The sequence below is a fragment of the Motacilla alba genome, unplaced genomic scaffold, assembly GCF_015832195.1.
Source record: "Motacilla alba alba isolate MOTALB_02 unplaced genomic scaffold, Motacilla_alba_V1.0_pri HiC_scaffold_34, whole genome shotgun sequence".
NCBI classification, from domain to species: Eukaryota; Metazoa; Chordata; class Aves; order Passeriformes; family Motacillidae; genus Motacilla; species Motacilla alba.
In genome coordinates, this window is record NW_024037436.1 from 760,738 (window position 1) to 783,493 (window position 22,756).

Below are 22,756 nucleotides of genomic sequence, written 5' to 3' on the forward strand. Positions count from 1 at the left end.
ACTCCCGTTTAAATCATCCTAAACACCCTTTCCCCAAATCCTCTTTGTGTCCCCCTCAGGCCATGGGAGCAGCCCTGGGGGTGTCCCTGGCCCCACACCTGGTGCTGCTCCCAGTAGTGTCTGGTCCCGCTCAGTGTCTTCAGTCACTGGGGCCACCAGGGCCACCAGGGCAACCAGAGCACCCAGAGAGACCAAAGAGGAGATGATGGATCCCCTTAAGTCTCCCCAGCAGGTTACAAATGTACTTGTGGGTGGCTCCCTCCCACAGCTGCTCAGCCTCATCTACCGTGGCCACCAAGGGCTCGGGGACATCGAGGGATGTGTCCGTTGTCCACTCCAGGGTGGCCTCGATGGCCCTGGGCAACGCTGCAGCTCCCAGGAGAACACGGTGTCTTTGTGACACGCGGCCACCAAGTCCCCCAGGGCCCCAGGGCCTCCTCCAACTGCTGTTTCCTCTTGGTGGCCACCATCCCCCAGCTGGTGAACACCACGGCCTCTCTCCTGGCCACGGTGGCCACCAGCACCTCATTGCTGGCCGCCACCACCCAGGCCTCGAGAGCAGCCATTGCCTCCATTTCCAGGGTCAGTGGCTGCTCCTGTTTCCCAGCCTCCATGTCTTCCCTTGCTCTTCTCAAGCCGGCGGCCGTGTCCTGCCAGTTCCTGGCCTGGATGGTGGCAGTGGCCACTGCGGTGGCCTCAGCAGTGGTCACCTCCCTGCAGGTGGCACGGAGCTCGGTGGCCTCCCTGGCCAGCCAGGCCCAGCTGTCCATGAGCGCCTGCACCGACTCCCACCAGGCGCTGGCCAGGGCTCTCACATCGGCCCAGGTGGTCCCAGGGGTGACCCCGAGGGTGGCCAGGGCCCAGCCCAGGGAGGGGACGCCACGGTGGCCCAGGCAGGTGACACTGTCTCTTACAGGTGGTTCAGGGTCCTACGGAGGTGCCAGGTGAATCTCCTCAGGTCCTGATGCAGGGAATTTGGGGACTCGTGCAGGCACTTGCCCCTGTATGTCCCCGTCACGGTAGCCAGCAGCTTGCCCAGGGTGGCCACCACGTCCACCATCACCTCCAGGTGTGGAGGGGACATCTGGGGAGGGGACAGGGGTGGTGGCAGGGACCTGGTGGCACTTGTGGCCTCCTGCGGTAGCCTCTGTGCCCTCTCATGCTCCCATTTGTCCCCTCCATGCAGGGTTCTGCTGTCCCCTCTGTCCCTTTTTCACACCCTTGTCCCCTCTGCCACATTCTGCCACCTCCCGTTGTCACCCCCCCATCTCAGGTTTCTGTGGTTGAGATGACCCCCGAGGTATTGGAATGTCTTTTTTTCCCCAGCCCTGCGACTGAAGAAGAAGTCAAGATTTGTCAATTCTGCTTTTTAAGGTAGTTTATTTTTTCTTATCTATCACATTCTTTCTCTGACCTGCTGAGGTCTGTCCAGCAAGTCAGGTTGTGGCACACTGCCTGCCCTTGCGGTGGTGGTAACTTTTTATACTAACAACTACATGTACTTTATTTACAATAATTTTCTAATACCTCTCACCTATGTTAGACAGTCTGTCTCTACTCTAAACCATTCAAAAAATGTCACTATCCCAGCAGAAGATGGAGGACAAGAAGAAGGAGAAGAAGGACAGGGCACACCCAGATGCCTCCATCTTGCTTCTTCAACCCCCATTTTAAAACCCCAGAATTCTACTTTTCCACCCTGTGACAAATTAACTATCATTCTGCTCCAACTCTTGTGGCTTGTAAATCTTCACACAAAGTTGGTAATTTTTTCCATGGCCTACAATCGAAGGCACAGGTGTCTTTGACTCTGTGCCAAGGTCTCTGAGCCCCTTGCCAGGGTCTCGAATCACCCAGGGCAGCCAGAGGAATGTCCTGGGTCCCAACAGGTTAATAACTTTTTGACACAACAACAATAACTTACAGAACTTTTTCAGTGCAAAACTATTTAAAAAAGAATTTAACTAGTGCAAACTTAGAAATCAGTCTCTGCTTCTAGCTGCTGCTCAGTTGTTTGTGCATTCTTCTTCTGGTGCCTTCTGCTGCTCTCGGATCGGCTGCACCTGTGGCTTGACATTCTTTGCAGGGACCCATTGAAGACCTGCATTTGCAGAAATGCACCCAAACCCCCTCCCCCAAGTCACAAGCGGATGGGGTCCTGAGATTTGTCCTGTCTCTGGATCCTTGATGAAGACTGGTGGCCTTTGCTTGAGCTTTGCTTGACTGGTATTGCTGAAATGTCTGAAAATTGGTGGTACCTGCTCCATAAAAGAATTCTTTAAGAAGTTAAAAACATATACAGCTTTATTCAGCCTCTCTATTGTAGAAAGCACTTCTGTCCCTCCCGTTTGCCTTTCAAGGCTCATTTTCAGTGACCTGTGTGCTCTTTCTACAATAGATTGGCCTGTGGAAGAATGTGGAATACCTGTGGTGTGTTTGATACCCCAGGTTTTGAAAAACTCCTGCAGTTTGTTAGAAACGTAGGCGTGTCCATTGTCCATTTTGACTTCTTGAGGAATACCTAAGGATGCAAGTGCTTGTAAGAATTGTTTATTTATATCTCTGCTTCTTTCTCCTTGATGTGCAGAAGCAAAAATTGCTCCTGAGAATGTGTCCATTGATACATGTATGTGTTTGAACCGTGCAAATGACTGATATTGAGTGGTGTCCGTTTGCCATATCTGCAGGCTGTTTAAGCCTTGAGGGTTAACTCCTGTTGCTATTGCTGGTATGGCCAATTTCTGGCAATCTGGACATGACTGAACAATTGCCTTTGCCTGATTCTGAGAGATGTTAAACATTCTTACTAGAGCAGGTGCATTTTGATGATAGAAAGCGTGGCTCATCCTGCCTTGTTCAATAACATTAGGAAGTGTGTGCTGGATTGGCATGGCTAACAAATCCGCCATGGAATTGCCTTCTGCTAGGAAACCTGGAAGAGAAGAATGTGAGCGAATGTGCATTACAAAGTAAGGTTCCTGTCGAATGGAAAGAAGGAAGATTAATTTTTTGAGCAAAGTGTATAACTGATCATTGGAAACCTCTTTTAGCAGAGATCCTTCTGCTCTCTCCACTACAACTGCAGCATAAATTGAATCTGTTGATAAATTAAAAGGAAATGTGAATTTTGAAAAGATTCGTACAACTGCTGTTAACTCTGTAATTTGTGCAGAACCATCTACTTCTTCAAAATCTGATCCCCATTTTTTTTTTCCTCTGGATTTTGCCAAGCAATCACAGATTTTTTTTTTTTTTTTTTTTACTTCCCAGAACCATCTATAAAAAATGTGATTGCATCTAGGGTTGCATGACTTCTTAAGGGCTTATGAATTAATTTTGAAGATGAACTTAATAGCTTATGTTTGGGACAATTGACTGAAATTTTTCCTGTAAAATTTTCTAGGGCAAATTGCATGGCTTCTGAATTTTGAATTAACCATTCCAAATAGATGGATGTGATAGGCAGAAAGATTTCTGCAAAATTCTTTCCTGCAAGGGAAAACATTCGGGATCTAGCCTTGATAATCAATTGCGATATAATTTCAGGCAAATTGTTACTATTTTACCCAGCTGACAAGATGGGAAAACCAATCTAAGATTATCAGGTGGTCCTTCTTCTCTAGATCCCACTGGAATATTAGACCATGAAGCTGTGGATTGTCTGCTAAAACTGCAAACAAAAAAGACAAGTTAGGATTATACCGATGAGCCTGGCGTGACTGGATGGCTCTCATCACTTTATCTAAAGCATTTTGGGCTTCTTTGTTAAATTCTCGTGGTGAGTTTAAAGCTGTGTCTCCCTTCAATAGATCAGACAGAGGGGCTAAATCTTGATTTGAAATGCCTAGTAGTGGACGAAGCCAGTTCAGAGTCCCTGCTAGCTGCTGCACTTCAATCAGTGTCTTTGGATTTGTCCTTAGCTGGAGTTGTTGTGGAATTACTGTTTGTTCTGTGATCCTGTATCCTAAATATTTCCAGGGAGGAAGTGACTGTATTTTTTCCTTCGCTACTGTGAGTCCTGCTTCTCCCCCTCCTGTTTGCACCAAGAACACTTCTTTTGCAGCCCTGTCCATGGTCCGTCACATGCAGTGAAAAAGGCATGGCAAAAGGAGCAGAATTACAAGCCCTACTAAAATGTAAAAAGCTGTTTTCAAAAGCTCCTTCCACAATGGTGAAAGGTCAAAGAAATCAAACACACCATTCAACCAAGATCCAGTAACTTCTCTAAGTTTGGCTATACCTTCTTGCAATTGATTTATGTTTTCATGAATTGATTTTGAATGATCTGACAAGTTCGTGCAGCACATTCCTCCAGACTCTTCACTCCTGTGCCCATGTGCCAGCAATAAATAATCAATTGCTGCCCTGTTTTGAAGAGTCGCTCATCTTACACTGTTGACATCTGTTAACATGTCACTCAGTGCAAGAGAGGTGGCACGAGCGTGTTTGCTCAGCCAACAGCCCATGTGATCCAGTTGAGTCAAGGCTACTCCTGATGCTGTTTGTGGTGAGAATATTGCAACCGCAATTCTCTGAGCCTTGTTCCACGTGTGAACATTGTCATCACAAACTGGATCATACTGCTTGACTGATCTTTTCCCTCTCTGTTTCTGCTCTCTTAAAAATGTCAAGTTGGGTGTTAGCAATGAAAGCTTTCCAATGCTGCATGGACCACCTTTGACATTTGCAGGGGTAGCAGGCCAAATTCTGTCCCCACAAATGAAAAAGATTCCTCGCGGCAATTGCGCTGGAACTCGGAGGGATGGTTTGTCTGACGCCTTGGTGTAATTACACCAAGAGGAAGCATTTCTATAAATGAAATTGTTTGGGATGACATTTATCATTTTGTTCTCTGTTTGTGTCACTCCTGAAAAACCGAATTTTATGCAAAATTTCATTCTCACTGAAGCGTGAATTTCCAGTTTCTGAGGCTCAAAAGGAGCCACAGGAAGAAATTGTGTCCAAACATCCCATCCATCCACAGGATTCTAAATGACCTGCGAAACCTTGGGAGGGATGTCCTTTGGAACTGGCCATTCGTCCATTGGCAACCCTACCAAACGCATTGAAAATGGTTTTTTCAGCCTTGAGTGTGTCAAGCAAATGGTGTCCAAACCTGCTGCATTGGCCAAAGTTTCCCAGACATTTTCTTTTGGTTGAATTATGGGCAAATCTGCTGCAATGCCTAAGGCAATTGGTGAAAGAATGAAGCATAAGAACAACATCTGATTGGGCTTCAGGCTCATGGCTTCACTCCCAGTGGGAATCTCTGCAACGCAATGACACCCAAGTCCCGAAAGAAGCCCTGAGTCATTGAACTCCTTATATGCTGATCAAAGATATGTTCATGGTCTTCACATCTGTTCATGTTTGTGTGCTTGCTTCTTTGTTTTCGGGGTCAGTGTCTGTTTGCATCTGGGTCTGGTAGGGCTTCATGTGTCTCAAAGAAACCCACTTTGGTCCTTGCTCTGTGGAGACACAAGTGAAACCCTTGCCCCAAGTTATTAATTTGAAAGGACCTTCAGTTTGTCCTGTCTCTGGGTTCTGGATCAAAATGAAAAGATTCTCACCTAGTTTTGCCAGTGTACTATTTGAAAAGTGTCTAATGATTGGTGGAGTGGGCTCTGAAAAAGAGCTGTTTAGAAAATTCAATACGTATACAGCTCTGTTCAACCGCATGTGAGGTGTTGCTTCTGCCTCCCCCCATTTCTGTTTGTGCAGAAGGGATTTCAGGGTGTGATGTGTTCTAGCAATGATTGCCTGACCTGTGGGAGAGTGGGGAATACCAAAGGTGTGTCTGACACCCCACTTTTTCAGAAATTTGTCGAGCACTTTCCCTATATAAGTTAGACAGTTATCTGTTTTTATTTCTTGTGGCACCCCTAATGATGTAAATGCTTGCAAAAAATGTTGACAGGCATGTTCTGTGGTTTCTGCTGTGTGCAACGATGCAAAAATTGCTCCTGAAAAAGTGTCAACTGAAACATGAATGTTTTTGAGTTTCCCAAAAGATGGCTATTTTGTGACATCAGCTTGCCACAATTGGAGACTGTGCAATCCTCTTGGATTGACTGCTCCTGTGGGTGCAGCTGGTTGCACAAGCCCTGCACTTGTAGCATTGTCCTCCAGAATTGTTCTTCTTTTGAAGCGTTGAGAGAACTTCTTTGAAGTTCTCATTTTTTGCTTTGATGATTTTCTCCATCTGTTCCCCCCAGGATGGACGCAACATGTTGAGGTGTTCCCACCTTGCTGCACGCTTCCACCATCTGTTGGATCGGTGAGAGAAATGCAGCATGCAATATGAGTGATCAGCAAGTCTCAAACTTTATTGATAGGCACACATATTTATATTGGTGTTCATGAGACTAATACATATTGCAAAAGGCGAGCTCATTATTGATTAGTTACTTATCAGCCAGCTACACCTACTTTTGCATTCTTGTGGATATACTGTTACAGCTTTTCTGCTTTTCTTCATATTTCTAACCAAAGATCTTCCTCCTTATCCTGCTGTTGCACCAAGGGCACAGTGTCCTTGCCTTATACTGACTGCTGACTCCTATACTTGTCTCCTTCTTGCTTAACCAACGGTATTATGTCTATGTGGCCTTTCTCAGCTAGCCAACTGTCCACAAAATCCTCCACAACCATCTCTGCCAGAGAGGGTTGGCCTGGCATTGCATTGATGACTCGTTTGCATTCGGGATTAGCATTGGCAAACGCAAGGCTTCGAAGTAGATGTGCTTTCACTGCATCCTCAGTTACTTGTCTGTCCACCGCTTGTGTGAGACGATCGATGCATGAAGTGAAAGGCTGAGAGAGACCTTGCTTCGCTTCTGTGTAAATGCCTTCTGGAGTTCCACTTGGTTGAATTTGCAAAACTGCCCTTTGGGCTGCCTCTCTGACATCTGCAATCACATCTCGAGGCAATTCTGCTGACTGATCTTCAGGTTTGTCATGGGGTTCATCTCCTGCTAACTGAGCCAATGTGAGACTTGCATGTGGCCCTCCTGCATGTCTGTTTCTCAGCTGAGTGAGAGCCCTTTGCCATCTTGCATCCCACAGCAGGAGTTGTGAATCTGTAAAAATTGTCAAGGCACTGTACCTACAGTTGAAAGGCACCAAGTCGTAATTGTTGAAAATGCCTCTCAAAAGCTGCTTGAAATATGGTGAGCCAAGTCCTTCTTTTCTTGCAGCTTCTAATAAGTCTTTCAAGACTTGATGGTCCAAAGGTTCCCATCTAGGGTTTTCATTTCTTCTTGTCTACCTCACTGGCATTGCAACGCTGTCTGTATCTAGTATTTCATGACCTCTGTCTTGCAGTGCTGTCCTTCTGACGTTTGCCCAATTTGTTGATGATGCATCTCTTAGAATATTTCTGGGAATTGAAACCAAATCCATGCCCGTATCTGGTGAGATTCAAAATTCACCTGGATGCACCTTCTTCTGGCCTGAAGGTTGCATGCATCCCAGGCACCCCTCCCCCTTCTGTCTGAGGTGTGATGAGAAGGGTTTGTGGTTGTGGGTATCGGGGAAATGAAGAGGCAGTGGTTGAATCCACTCTGTGTGTGGCTGTAGATGAGGTTGATGTAAAAAGGGAGCTGCCATCTGGCTCTGGTGAGGAGGGTTGAGGAGAGTGTGCATGACGTGATTGAAATTCATGAGCACATTTCTGAAGCTGGAGAAAGAGCTACCTTAGAAAGTCTTTAGAAAATGAGAAAAGCTTTGGGTGGGCAGGCTGAGGAACTGGATCGTCGCCCTGAAAGCCAAGCCTTTGGAGCAGGCATGGAAAAAGCTGAAGTGCTGCCTGCTGTGGTCCAAAAGCCTGGTGGTTCTTGGGATGACATAGGAATGCCTTGTCCAGCTGTGATGGATACAATATTTCCGCTGCTGATATCCTGGGCTTGTGGGAGTTGTTGTTCTGGATCATCCCTGGTTTGAGCTCTAGTCTCCTGTGCAGTGTGTGTTGTGTCTTGTTCCGACACTTCCCATTTGCCTGGGAATATGATGATGGTATCTTGCTCTTCTTCTGAAAGGGATGCTTTGAGGGCTGGAATTGCCTGTGGTTGAGTGAGAGGCTCTTTAATTACAATTATCTCGCAGCCTTTTCGAATTTGCTGTAATGGTGCTGTTGTTCCAGAAGGCCCCGCTGTTGCTCCATGGATCGGCTGCGAGCCGCTTCTCGCAGCGGCACCGGCAGAGGCTGCCGCGGTTTGCGATGCTTTGAAAGCCTCCGCTCGGTGCGGATGGGGCGGGGTGGGACGCGCCTCCTCGGGAGATGATGGCTCCCCGAGCACGGCGATGCTTGACCACTCCGACCGCTGGCGAGGCACGGCTGCCACTCCGGTGGAGGAAGGAGGGGCAGCTGCCACCTGGGCGGAGGAAGGAGGGGCAGAGGGTTGGCTTGGGGTGTGCTGGGAGCTGTCCCTGGCATGGACTGAGAATCCACCTCCCGACAGGAGGGGTGGGTGGTGACATCAGACCCACTCTCTGTGGGTCCCGCTCTTCATGCCTCAGTTCTCAAAAATTAATCAACTCTTTCAGGAAAACAAACCAGTTTCACACTTCACACTCAACCTGTGCTACACTTACAACTTTTGACGCTGGATAGCAGTGTTGCCTCAAAAAATAGACCACAGCTCCTAAAACGATTACAACACCACAATCTTATTATTCCCATGGGAAACACTTAATGCAAAATAACAGTATGCAAACACACTACACTAAAGCACTTAACCTCTATATTTCAAATTCCACAAATAAGCAGCTGAACAGCAAAGCGCTGCCCGTGTAATTTCTCAGAGTCTGAACCCTTTAAATGTGAACACTGTGTGTTGCAGTAAATTCTGCCCTCCCAACCAAAAAACACAAACACACACATGCACACACACACACACACACACACACACACACACAGAGTCACACTGGAGAGGGGATTTATTAAGCATCATGCACCCCACTCGCTTTGTTTTTCTCTGGCTGTTTCACTCACCTGAAAATGGAGCCGCAGGTCCAAACTCCCACTTGCATCGTGCTAACAGCACGTCTCAACAAACACTTTCACAATCGTTCTCACACTCAGGACACATTCACAATAGCATAACAAGTTTAGACCAGGATTTGCCCTTATGACTGCTAGCCCCAACTGGTAGCAAACTGAGCCCTCTACGGCAAAACAAATGACAAAGTCCCTTACTGTCAGCAACAGAAGCCCGAGCTCGGTACAACAGTTCAACAACTCTTTCTGCTGGCAACCAGACTAACCAGATTTCAACTGCAACTTCAGCTTGCAAGCACACTACAGAGGCACAAGTTGTACATGGGAGGTCTCCCACGACTTACCAAACGGCCTTTCCTGACCATGCCTTACAGGTCACTATTTAAAACCGTTTCAATTTTTAAACATACTGTTTTGTCCGGAGTTTTAGTAGTCAGGGGTCCTTGTCTGCTGCTGGATAAACAGTGAGGCAGCAAAGCCCAGTCTTCCAAGAATATCCTGGGGGTGCCCCGAAGGTGTCCACGACCCGAAGTGGTCTTACGGCCCAGCAGAGTCTCCTCCTGACTGGCTCGCCAATTGAATAGTTAAAACTGAAGATCACGGACAAAGACTCTCTAACTAGATAAAGTTAGAAAGTTGTGTGTTTATTAGGCAGGCGGGGAGCACAGGGGGGTTCATCCCCAAAATGCGTGAACACACAAGGCTTTTTGCTTTCTATTTATTTCCCAAAATAATACATATGCATAACTCTAGCACCTCCCATCCCTGCTTTGTATTAAAATGAGGTTATTAGTCCTTCACAGGTGCACAATTCTTCTCTTGAATGGGGTTGGTGGTCTCAAATTGGGTCAGTGGTCCCAGGGATGAAGTCAGGAAGGTCTTCATCAGGTCTCTGTGAGCCTCTGGCACAATCCACGGCCCCCTGCTTTGTGATGGATGAACATGGAGTGCAGGTGCTGGGCTTTGTTCTACTGGTTTCAGTATGTTCCTCTAATGGTTCACTTGCTCCACTTCCTTCTACAAATGAGCTCATAATATAACAATTAGCTTTAGCTTAAGCATCTAATAATCATTAACCTGTTGTTGATGTATCTGACTTCAATATGAATTGAAGTTCTCACCCTCAGCTAAAATCTTAACCCTTTAAAATCATATTCACATAGGGCTGCTTTCCAATTCAGGTTCATCCCTACGATGCAACATGAACCATCAGTGAAAAGAGCGAAGCGTGTTTCTTCTGCTGGCAGTTGGTTGTAGGGTGGAGCTTCTTCAGCCCATGTCACTTGTTCTTGTTCTTCTTTGTCAGTGAGACCAAAGTTTTCCTCTTCTGGCCAGTTTGTAATTATTGCCAAAATTCCAGGGCAATTCGTGTTTCCAATATGGGCACGCTGTGTGATGAGGGCAATCCACTTGCTCCATGTGGTGTCGGTGGCGTGGTGGGTAGTGGGAACCTTTCCTTTGAACATCCACCCCAGCATCGCTAGTCCAGGTGCCAGGAGGAGTTGTGCTTCCATGCCAATCACCTCCAAGGCAGCTTGAACTCCTTCATAGGTGGCCAAGATTTCCTTCTCTTTGGGAATGTAGTTGGCTTTGCAGCCTCTGTAACTTTGGCTCCTGAATCCCAGTGGTCAGCCTCGAGTCTCCCCAGGCACCTTCTGCCACAGGCTCCAGGACACACCATTATTCCCGGCTGCAGAGTAGAGCACGTTCTTCACCTCTGGTCCTGTCCTGACTGAGCCAAGGGCTACAGCACGAGTGATCTTCTGCTTGACCTGGTCAAAAGCTTGTTGCTGTTTGGGGCCCCAGTGGGAACTGTTCTTCTTGTGGGTACCCAGGTACGGGGGGCTTAAAATGTGGCTGTACTCAGGAATGTGCATTCTCCAGAAGCCTATGGTGCCTAGGAAAGCTTGTGTTTCCTTCTTGCTGGATGGTGGAGACAGTGCAGTGATCCTATTGATGACCTCAGTAGGAATCTGATGCCGTCCATCTTGCCAGTTTACTCCCAGGAACTGGATCTCTCAAACACGTCCTTCGACTTTGCTCTTCTTGATGGCAAAGCTGGCTTCCAGCAGAATCTGGATGATCCTCTCTCCTTTCTCAAACACTTCCATTGCTGTGTTCCCCCACACAATGATGTTCATCGATGTACTGCAGGTGTCATGGATCCTCACCCTTTCCCAGTGCAGCCTGGATCAGTCCATGGCAGATGGTGGGGCTGTGCTTCCACCCCCGGGGCACTCGGTTCCAGGTGTACTGCAGGCCCCTCCAGGTAAAAGCAAACTGAGGCCTGCATTCTGCTGCCAGAGGAATGGAGAAAAACACATTAGCAATGTCAACAGTGGCGTGCCACTTTGCTGCCTTGGACTCCAGCTCGTACTGGAGTTCCAGCATGTCCGGCACAGCAGCGCTCAGCGGTGGAGTCACTTCATTCAAGGCACAATAGCCCACAGTCAATCTCCATTCTCTGTCAGACTTGTGCACAGGCCAGATGGGGCTGTTGGAGGGTGAGTGGGTTTTGCTGACCACCCCTTGGGTCTCCAACTCACAGATCATTTTGTGGATGGGGATCATGGTATCTCGGTTTGTTCGGTACTGTCAGTGGTGCACTGTCAGGGTGGCAATTGGCATTTGTTGCTCTTCCACCTTCAGGACTCCTACTCTAGATGGTTTTTCTGATAGTCCAGGCAAGGTGTTCAATGGCTTGATGCCCTCTGTCTCTACAGCAGCTATTCCAAAAGCCCATCCGAGTCCCTTTGGATCTTTGAAATATCCACTTCTGAGGAAGTCTATGCCTAAAATGCATGGGGCCTCTGGGCCGGTCCCAATAAGATGTTTCTTCCACTCCTTTCCAGTCAGGCTCCCCTCAGCTTCCACTAAAGTAAAATCCTGTGATCCCCCTGTCACACCAGAACTAGAAACAGATTCTGCCCCCACATGTCTTGATGGGATTAATGTGCACTACGCACCAGTGTCGACTAAGCTTTATATTCTTGTGGTTCTGATGTACCAGGCCAATGAATCCACACAGTCCAAAAAACACGGATTTCCCTAGCCTCTACCTGGCCAGAGGCAGGGCCCCTCTAAGCCTGGTTATCCTTCTTTCCCTGGGCATATATCTTGGAGGTTCCTTCAAGGGGATCAAAAATATCGTCATCATCATCATACCTGGCAGTTCGGTTACGGGCCACTGGAGCTGCTTCCCTTTTGGTGGAACTTCCTCTCTGAGTCTTGCCTTCCTTCAGTTCACGCACCCATTGTGCATAGCAGCAGCAGATTTTCTATCCCATCTCCTCATGTTTTATTGGAGTTTACCAGTATTGCTGATCGGGACGTGCCTTGGCTTGTCGGGCCCCTGCAGCTAAGCCAAATAGCAGGAACTGTGGTGTTTCACCCCAGAGGTGCTTTAGGCTAGCTAGATGATGCAGCTGGGCACGTGAGAACAAGTTCAGGCATGCCGGAGCTCAGGTGGTGCAGGATAGAATTTCCTCTCGAAGAGGGTTCGTTCTTCAGGTTCCCTCTGACGGAGAAGCTTTAAGGCGCTGGTGAAGGAAGGAGTTGGTTCTGAAGGAGGGTTTTGATCCAGAGTTTTTATTCTTGGCTGCATGGCCCCTGAATCCAGCAACAGCTCCAACAGAACACTCCTACTGCAGGGTTTGCTCGCCCATTTAACCTGGGGAGGGGGAGGCAGGAAGGAATAGGAGGACCAGCAACCAGGTACAGGAGAGGAGATTCCAAGGGACAAAGGACACCTGGATTGTCCAATGCTCCCGGGGGGTAGGGGGCATCTTTTGAATCTGCCCAATCATTTGACGCCCTTGTGCCATTCCAGGATTGACAAGCAGTGCTCAGCAGTTTTTTGGGTAGGGAAGGAGAGGTGATTGACACACCTGGGGAAGAGATCTTCAGGGAGAAACCCAGGTTTCTAAGGCAGACCATGACATCACAACACAACAATGTTTTCTCTGCAATCACGCAGGAAGAACCACAGCTCAGCTAGTGGGGTGTAACTTCTCTCTCCATCTAGGGAACGTCTGCGTTGGATACCAGAACCTCTGATCTGTACTGCTGAGATTTGGAGAAAGCCCTCTTTAATCTCCCCCCTGAGTTTCTTGTGATTTTCCTCCATCTTGTCCTCTAATTTCTGCAGACGTGTTTCCACCACTGCAATTCTGGCATGTGTAGGTCATGTACAGGCATGTGCATATGCTCGGAGCTCCTTTGCCATATCAAGCACAGTCTCCTCACTGTCACCCCACTTCATTATTGCTAAAGCAGAAGCGTATTCTTGTGGCCCGAGTCATAAAAGTTTTCGCCACATGACGGATGTACATGGTACCAAGTCTGGATTTACAGTGTTTATGTCATCTGAGAAGCCAATCTCTGCCACTGCCGTTTCCCTTGTTCTATGGTCTTCCAGTGAATTTGCTGCATATAGAGGTCGTCTGCACACAGGTATCTTTGTGCTACACTTTCCAGGACCCATGCCCAGAGGCTGTGAGGGTTAGCCCCCCTCATCATTCCTTGGTCAATGACGGGATCATGTGACACAGATCCCAAATGCCTCGCTTCACTACCATCCAAAATTGTAGCCTTGCCTGCAGCATCCCAAAGACGGACTAACAAACTAATTATAGATTCATCAGGTCTTCGAGCATAGTGCTTTCTTAGGCCACGAAGGTCTTTCAGGGAGCAGGACTCAATAGTGGCTTCTGATCTTGTGTCAGTTACTTTAACTTTGGCTTTTGTATCAGTAATTGGTGTTGAGGGTCCCTCCCCCAGATCATCGTTGGTCACTGGCCGATTGGTTTTGCTTGTGTGCTTCTTTCCTGTGGCGACTGCCAGTGGCTTAGGGTCACTGTCTGGTTTAGCTACAGCCTGAGTCGCTGGGGTGTTGGCTGCAGCCTGAGTGACTGGGGTAGCTGCTGATTTATCTCCCTGCCCCCTGCCTCTGTCTGCTGCCCTACAGTATCTAGCAGTGTGCGATAAGCATAGGCCAGGGCCCAGCTTACTGCAAGGAGCTTTTTCTCCTTAGAGTCATCATGGCACTTCTCTTTCAGGTATTTCCCCACCTCAGCTGGGTTCTGAATTTGTTCACGTGGAAAATCCCAGGCTACAGGGTCAGAAAATTCCTTCAGGGTTTGGCCCATATTTTCCCATTCTCCACACCACGGAGGGTTTTCCACACCTGGGTCTACTGATGTGATTGCTGTGGTTGAGATGACCCCAAGGTGTTAGAAAGTCTCTTTTTCCCAGCCCTGTGAGCGAAAAAGAAGTCGAGATTCCTTGGCTCTGGTTTTCAAGGTTGTTTATTTTTTTCTTATCTAATACACTCTTTCTCTGACCTGCTGAGGTCTGTCTGGCAGGTGAGTTCGTGGCACACTGACTGCCCTTGGGGTGGTGTTAACATTTTATACTGAGAACTACATGTACTTTATTTACAATAATTTTCCAATACCTATCACCTATGTTAGACAGTCTGTCTCTACTCTAAACCAATCCAAAAGTGCCATCATAACAGGAGAAGATGGAGGCCGAGAAGAAGGAGAAGGACAGGGCACATCCAGATTCCTCCATCTTGCCTCTTGAACCCCCATCCTAAAACCCCAAAATTCTACTTTTTTCACCCTGTGACAAATTAACTATAAATCTACCTAAACTCTTGTGGCCTGTAAATCTTCACACAAAGTTGGTAATTTTTTCCATGGACTAAAATCAAAGGCACAGGTGCCTTTGACTCTGTGCCAAGGTCTCTGAGCCCCTTGCCAGGGGCTCGAGCCATCCAGGGCAGCCAGAGGAATGTCCTGGGTCCAAGAGATTTCTCCAAAAATAAAAGGTGCCAGCAACTACGACTGTTCATGCTCTAAGAGCCCCAAAGGCCACATCTGAACTGATACCCAGACCCTGGGGAAATGACTTCTTTTTCCCATGCAAAATGGCCTCCACTTGCAGCCAGTCGCCCTGGCATTCAGTGTGGTGCCAACCAGAAAATTTGCAAACTTTGCTGGATTTCTCCAAGACTGAGTGTGACAAAAACTAGGACCCTGCCTCCTCCCCCACTACTCCCCAGTGGGTCAAGGTTGCCAGTCACTAGGACCCCATATGGGTGCAGACCGAGTATGTTGTTCAGGCTGTTGTTCCATTCGGTGGTCACCAGATGTTGTTGTCAAGGCAGTCACTACACAAAGCAGAGACCGCAAGCAGTCTCAGATGGCAACTCTTTATTATCGAAAATGGCTGACCTTTTATACACTTTCTAATTGTTTATACTTCTTCTATCCCAACTATTGGCCATAAGAAATCAACATAACACCATTGGTGTAACAATGACTTCAGCTAACTTTCTAGAAATACTTTGCAAAGTTCTCTCCGTATCTTTCTTCAATTCCTCTCTTCTCTTGGTCTCTGATGCAGTTCGTTTGAGGGGGCCCCCAGGCAGTCCCTGGGGGTCCCCCCTAAGCTGTGTGTTTGCTGGTAGCAGCAGGCAGGCCAGGAGACTCCACACGGCTTCTGAGGGTGCTGATTAGATGAGGGTTTATTGGGGTCCCACCCCTGGGAGCAGAATGGTTTCTGAGGGAGAAGGGGGAGGGAGGGGGAGAGAGGGAGAGCCTAGGGGGAAAAGGGGCCAAGAGAGAGTCTCGTCTCCCTCACACGGCTTAAGAGGGAGATTCAAAGTGGGTGCAGAATAAGACTTGGGCCAATGGGATTACAGATACACGATACTGCAGGGGAGGATCACAGCTTGGAATAAACGGTACATTTTCGAGGGGTGAGACAGAGCATACCATTTAACTAAAATGCAACACCACATCCCTCCACCCCTCTGTCACCTCCCTCCTTCCTACTATGCCCTCCTGTCCCCTTTGCGACCTCCTCTCCCCTCCCGCCACCCCTGTGTCCCCTCTGTCCCTCATTGTCCCCTTTCACCACCACACCGTGTCCCCTCCCGCCCCCCTGTGCCAGGATTGCCGCACCTCGCTGGGCTCCATGGCTGCTGGGGACACTCCAGGGACATTCTGAGACACTCCAGGGCCACTGCGAGGACACTCCAGGACACTTTGGACACACAAGAACCTGTCCCGAGCCCCTGTCCCAGCCTGTGTCACCGCCCCAGTTAAAACGCGGGCTGAAGGGGCTGAGGGGAGAGGTGATGTCACCCCCAGGCTCCAACACCCACCACTTCCCTGCTCCTCACAGGGCCATGGCCCCACTGGTGGCCCGCTGGTGGCAAGTATTCGTTCAGCATGTTTGATTTGATTCCCTTGAACTTCCCTTCTGAATTTCCATTCACAATTCCTCTCTCCTTCCAGATGGCTCCATGGGTGTGGCCAACACTAAATGCATATTTAGAGTCAGTCCATATATTTCCCTTCTTTACTTTGCTCAGTTCTTGGGCTCTCGTCAGGGCCTTTGCCTCGATCACCTTGTCCTGGGTAGTCACTGCATGGCCTGTCATCCTCTTGCCATTTTTCATGAAACTGCTCCCATCTAGAAAAAGTTCCCAGTCTGGTTTCTCTAGGGGCACGTCTTTCAGGTCTGGTAGGCTGGAACAGACTTCTTCGATAGTCTGTAAACAGTCATGTTCAGGCTCACCATCAGTTAAGATGGAGGACAAAACCATGGCAGGGTTAACAACAGAAGTGGTTTTCAAGGTAACATCGTCCTGCTCTAATAACAGGGCTTGATATTTAAGCATCCAAAGAGCAGATAACCAATGTTCCCCCTTTTATTCGAGTACAGCCGCTACTGCATGGGGTACACACACTGCAAGGTGTCGCCCCAGGGTGAGTTTTCATGTCACCCTTGCACCAGAATGACACAAGAACAGATGAGAGACCAAATTGTAAAAGGAGAAAAAGAAGCTTTAATACAAAGGATTCTCCGGCTTATACAGACCGACACAATAGATTCTACTTGATTGGCTAGTTAATAAAAACATCTTTCTCACACACCGTCCTTGAGAAGAACAGAAAAGCAAAGTGGAAAAAGACCACCTGCAGATTGTTGATGCCAACAAGTTATCACATTCCTACAACTCCCTAAAAATTCTCACAAGCCACTGTGAGAAGCAATTGCCATTTCTCTTTCCCTTACCAGGCTGGCATGTACACACTGTCCCCTCCAGGTGGCCTCCCACACCTGGCTGGTGGCCACCACAGCCTCTTCCATGGCCTCAACGTCGGCCTGCAGGCGTCGCAGAGCTTGGAGGCCTCCCCAGACAGCCAGGCCCAGCTCTCCTCGAGTGCAGCCACTGAGTCCCGCCAGTCACTGGTGGTGCTTGTCACATGGGCCCAGGTGATCCATGGGGTGGCCTCGAGGGCAGTCAGGGCCTGGCCCAGGGCGGTGACATGGCCATGGTTCAGGGAGATGACACAGCAGTAACACAGGGACAGGACAGCAGGGCCCACCCAAGATACCTTGAAACTCTTCGAAAATATCGTTCACCACGGCTTGCGGATCTTGCCCATCCAAAACTTTCATGAAGGCTTCCCCATACCTGGTGAATCTGCCTGCCGACAGTCCCGTTTTGATGGCTTCACAGTATTGGAGCTTCAATTGTCCCTCCTTTGGCAACTTAGCAGACCTGGAACGGTGTTCAATCCCCATCTCACCTTCGGGCCCCACCTGACCTTTCACGGAGGCACCTCTCCCCAGAAGGCGCTTTTCATCACTGATCTGCTTCGCCGTTTTAGATGGAATATGCTCTGCAATAAGTTGGTTAATATTGCGACTACCAGCAAACCTCTCCACCAATTGTACCAGGACAGCCTCCCCCTCATCAGTCCATACTCTTTTGTGGGCCCCTCTGACTGATGACTCTTTAGGATGAGAGGTGACAGTCCCCTCCAAATTTCTCACTAGAGGATGCATTATCCTCTTGTGTTGGCCCAGGCCAATCTTGGTGGCAAATCCACGTTGGCAGACCTCACAGACCCATTCGCCAGTGGGAGCCACACACTCCATCCCTTTACAACATGGGACGTGACAGGCGGCACTGTGGTAATTAAGATTTTGTTTACCACATTTGGAGCACTTCAAGATGACCTTCTTCTGCCCATGTGCCCTCTTTAGATGGTCAATCAGCCCAACATCCTAGTAAAGCGGGTCGCACAACGAGGACAAGATGGCTTTTTGTCAGGGATGGAAACGACAGGTGTTCTGGTGGTTGCTCCATCACCACTGGACCCGGGAGGAGCCTCCAGTGTTTTTGGCTATTGGGGTATTGGGGACCTGCCACTTGAAGTTGTCCAGGGCCATCTGCAGAGCCCATAGGGACACAGCCAGCAGCAGGATGTCCACATCCAGGCCGGCCACAGTGGCCACCAGCTCACCCAGGGTGGCCACCAGGGGTTACAGCAGGGCTGGGGACAGCTGGGGAGGGGACAGGGGAGATGACGGGGCCCTCATGGCACTTGTGGCCTGTAGCCATGATATTTTATGAAAATCCTTTTGCCAGGATTTTCTTCTCCTGAGAAGCTGAGAGGGCCTCAGGAACAAATGCAAACAAATTACTATCTGCTGCTGTGCAATGCAACAGGTGCTTCCTTGATTGGTCGATGTCAGATGTTTCTACTTAATAACCAATCAAGGATGCAGCTGGTTCAGACTCTCTGGTCAGTCACAAGACTTTGTTATTCATTCCATTCTATTCATGTCTTGCCTTCTGATGCATCTTTCTCTCTGTTCTTTTAGTATAGTTTTAGTGTGGCATTTTTAATACAGTATATATCATAATATAATAAACCAGCCTTCTGAAAACATGGAGTCAAGATTTCTCATCTCTTCCCACGTCCTGCGTGCCCAGAAAGACCACAGTGGCCTCCTGTGGTGGCCCTGGTGCCCTCCCGGGGTTCCCTTTGTCCTCTCCCTGGAGCTCTCTGCTGTGCCCTCTGTCCCTTTGCCATCCCCTTGTTCCCTCTGCTACTCCCTGCCACTACCCTCGTCCCCTCTGCCACCCTCCGACCCCCCCTGCTGTCCCCTCTGCCATCCTCGGTCTCCTCTGTCACCTCCCCCCTTCCTGCTGCTATAGATGCATATTATAGTATTGGCTTTTCGCAAATATTAAGATGAATGCCATATGTATAATGTTAAAATAACTTTGCTTTTATTTCTGCTATTAACAAAACCTTAGACATAGTAATAATGGTAGCTGATCTAGTTAGGAGTGAACTGTCTGTTTGGTCAGGATAACATCCAGTGAACATGTCATGAGGACCCTGCTATTGATATGCCAACTATCAGCACTCACCGTCTGAAGAAAGGATGGACCAAGGGCCAGTCTGGAAGTGATCAAGAGAGGGAACCAAAACCACAGCCAAGAAACACACATGCTCTGAAAAGGCAGACCTGAGGAGGAGCCATGCTAAACAATTCCTAGAACATGTCAACTAGTTTATGGAAAAGTTTAAATATGCATAATTGTTTATGAATATTCAACAGCTGATGCAATAGAAATGGTATAAAAAGGGTGTTTCCCAAACTAGCAGGGGTGCTCTTGGCTGAGTGCCAATATTCACAGGATTCACAGAAAGACTAGGTTAGAGGAGACCTCCAAGACCATCGAGTCGAACCCATGCCCTGACACCTCAACTAAACCATGGCACCGAATGCCACTTCCAGTCTTTGTTAAACACATCCAGGGATGGTGACTCCACCACCTACCCGGGTAGACCATTCCAGAACTTTATCACCCTTTCTGTAAAAAGCTTTTTCCTAATATCCAACCTATATTTCCCTTGATGCAGCTTGAGACTGTGTCCTCTTGTTCTGTCAGTTGCTGCTTATGGAAAGAGACCAACCCCACCTGACTACAGCCACCTTTCAGGAAGTTGTAGAGAGTCTAAGGTTGCCTCTGAGTCTCCTTTTTTCCAGACTAAAAAACCCCCAGCTCCCTCAGTTGTTCCTCACAGGGCTTGTGTTCCAAGCCCCTCACCAGCCTCGTTGCCTCCTCTGGACATGCTCGAGTGTCTCAATGTCCTTCCCAAACTGAGGGGGCCCAGAACTGGACACAGCACTCAAGGTGTGGCCTTACCAGGGCCAGGTACAGGGGAAGGATGACCTCCCTGCTCCTGCTGGCCACACTATTCCTGATCCAGGCCAGGATGCCCTTGGCCTTCTTGGCCACCAGGGCACACTGCTGGCTCGTGTTCAGCTGGCTGTCAACCAGCACTCCCAGGTTCCTTCGTGCCTGGGCACTGTCCAGACACACTTACCCCAACCTATAGCTCTGCAGGGGGTTATTGTGGCCAAAATGCAGGGCGCGGCACTTGGATTTATTAAAGTTCATCCTGTTGGACTCTGACCATCCATTCAACCATCCCAAGTCTGTCTGCAGAGCCCTCCCACCTTCCAAAAGATGGACACATGTTCCCAGCTTAGTGTCATCCGCAGATTTACTAATGAACGACTCAATCCCCTCATCCATGTCATCAATAACAATACTAAACAGAACTGGTCCCAGCATGGAGCCCTGAGGGACACCACTGGTGTTTGCCCCCAGCTGGATGCAGCAGCATTGACCACCACTCTCTGGGCCCAGCCATCCAGCCAGCTCTTAACCCAGCACAGAGTGCTCCTGTCCAAGCCATGGGCTGCAGCTTCTCCAGGAGTGTGCTGTGGGAGACCATGTCAAAGGCCTTGCTGAAGCCCAGGTACACAACATCCACAGCTCTTCCCACATGCACCAGGAGGGCCACCTGGTCATAGAAGGAGACCAGGTTGGTCAGACATGACCTACCCTTTGTAAACCCATGCTGACTGGGTCTGATACCCTGGCCATCCTGTAAGTGCTGTGTGATAGCACTCAGTATGAACTGCTCCATTATCTTGCCAGGTACTGAGGTCAGGCTAACTGGCCTGTAATTACCAGGATCCTCCTTCCCACCCTTTTTGTGAATGGGTGTCACATTGGCCAGCTTCCAGTCATCTGGAACCTCACCAGTGAGCCAGGACTGCTGGTAAATCATGGAGAGCGGCTTTGCAAGCTCATCCGCCAGCTCTCTCATCATCCCGGGATGGATCCCATCTGGTCCCATGGATTTATGAATATCCAAGCCGCTCAGCAGTTCTCTGACTGCCTCTTCTTGGATAATGGAGGGACCATTCTGTTCCCTGGAATCAATCAACCAACACAAGAGGACAGTTGTCCTGGGGACAAGCTGTCTCACCACTAAAGACTGAGGCAAAGAAGGCGTTAAACACTTCTGCCTTCTCCTCATCTGCAGTTACTAAGTTCCCTCCCTCATCCAGTAAAGAACAAAGGTTGATCTTACCCTTCTTTTTACCATTAATGTATTTGTAAAAACATTTTTTATTATCCTTTACAGAAGTTGCCAATTTAAGTTCAAACTGAGCTTTGGCCTCCCTAATTCTTTTCCTACATGCTCTATCAGTCCCTTAAATACTTCCTCAGAGACCTGACCCTTCTTCCAAAGATGATACATCCTCCTTTTATTCCCAAGTTCTTTCAAAATCTCCTTGCCCATCCAAGCTGGAAGTTTGCCTCATCGACTTATCTTTTGGCACACAGGGACAGTCTGTTCCTGTGCCCTCAAGATCTCTGCTTTGAAGCATGCCCACCTTTCCTGAACTCCTTTGTTTTCAAGGGCTGCTTCCCAAGGAACTGTCTGAATGAGTCTCCTGAATAGGCCAAAGTTTGCCCTCTGGAAGTTCAATCACAGAATCACAGAATAATGTGGTTGGAAGAGACCGCTAAGATCATCAAGTCCAACCTATGCCCGAACACCTCAACTAGACTATAGCACCAAGTGCCATGTCCAGTCTTTTTTAAACACATCCAGAGATGTTGATTCTACCACATCCCTGGGAAGAGCATTCCAGTACTTCATTATTCTTTTGGTGGAAAATGTTTTCCTAATATCCAACCTATACCTTCCCTGACGTAGCTTGAGACGGTGTCCTCGTGTTCTGTCACTTGCTGCCCCACCTGTCTACAACCTCCCTTCAGGAAGTTGTAGAGAGCAATAAGGTCATCTCTAAGCCTCCTCCTCTCCAGGCTGAACACCCCCAGCTCCCTCAGTCATTCCTCAGAGGGCTTGTGTTCCAAGCCCCTCACCAGCCTCGCTGCCCTCCTCTGGACACGCTCAAGCATCTCAACGTCCTTCCCAAACTGAGGGGCCCAGAACTGAACACTCACAGAACTGGACACAGCACTCAAGGCACGGCCTCACCAGTGCCGAGTACAGGGGAAGGATGACCTCCCTGCTCCTGCTGGCCACACAATTCCTGATCCAGGCCAGGATGCCCTCGGCCTTCTTGGCCACCAGGGCACACTGCTGGCTCATGTTCAGCTGGCTGTTGACCAGTACCCCCAGGTCCCTTCCTGCCTGGGCACTGTCCAGCCATACCGTCCCCAGCCTATAGCTCTGCAGGGGGTTATTGTGGCCAAAATGCAGGACTGGCTACTTGGATTTATTAAAGTTCATCCTGTTTGACTCTGCCCATCCATTCAACCGTCCCAAGTCTGTCTGCAGAGCCCTCCTACCTTCCAACAGATGGACACACGGTCCCAGCTTAGTGTCGTCCGCAAATTTACTAACGAAGGACTTGATGTCCTCATCCATGTCATCTAGAAAAATATTAAACAGAACTGGTCCCAGTACAGAGCCCTGAGGGACACCACAGGTGACTGGCTGCCAGCTGGACGCAGCACCATTCACCATCACTCTCTGGGCCCAGCCATCCAGCCAGTTCCTAACCCCTCAAAGAGTGCTCCTGTCCAAGCCATGGGCTGCCAGCTTT

General features: G+C 48.8%; 1 protein-coding gene across 1 annotated transcript in view; it reads right to left on the bottom strand.

Moving 5' to 3' along the window:
- Nucleotides 1–278: 278 nt before the first annotated feature.
- Nucleotides 279–22,756, bottom strand: part of LOC119696545 — a 62,989-nt gene continuing 40,511 nt past the window's right edge. The window contains exons 13-19 of the mRNA XM_038126287.1: nt 22,500–22,583; nt 17,608–17,700; nt 17,413–17,505; nt 17,090–17,232; nt 16,374–16,562; nt 1,019–1,084; nt 279–929 (exon numbers count right to left, since the gene is read on the bottom strand). Coding sequence (XP_037982215.1) covers nt 279–929; nt 1,019–1,084; nt 16,374–16,562; nt 17,090–17,232; nt 17,413–17,505; nt 17,608–17,700; nt 22,500–22,583 — 1,319 coding nt within the window. The remainder of the gene's footprint in view (nt 930–1,018; nt 1,085–16,373; nt 16,563–17,089; nt 17,233–17,412; nt 17,506–17,607; nt 17,701–22,499; nt 22,584–22,756) is intronic.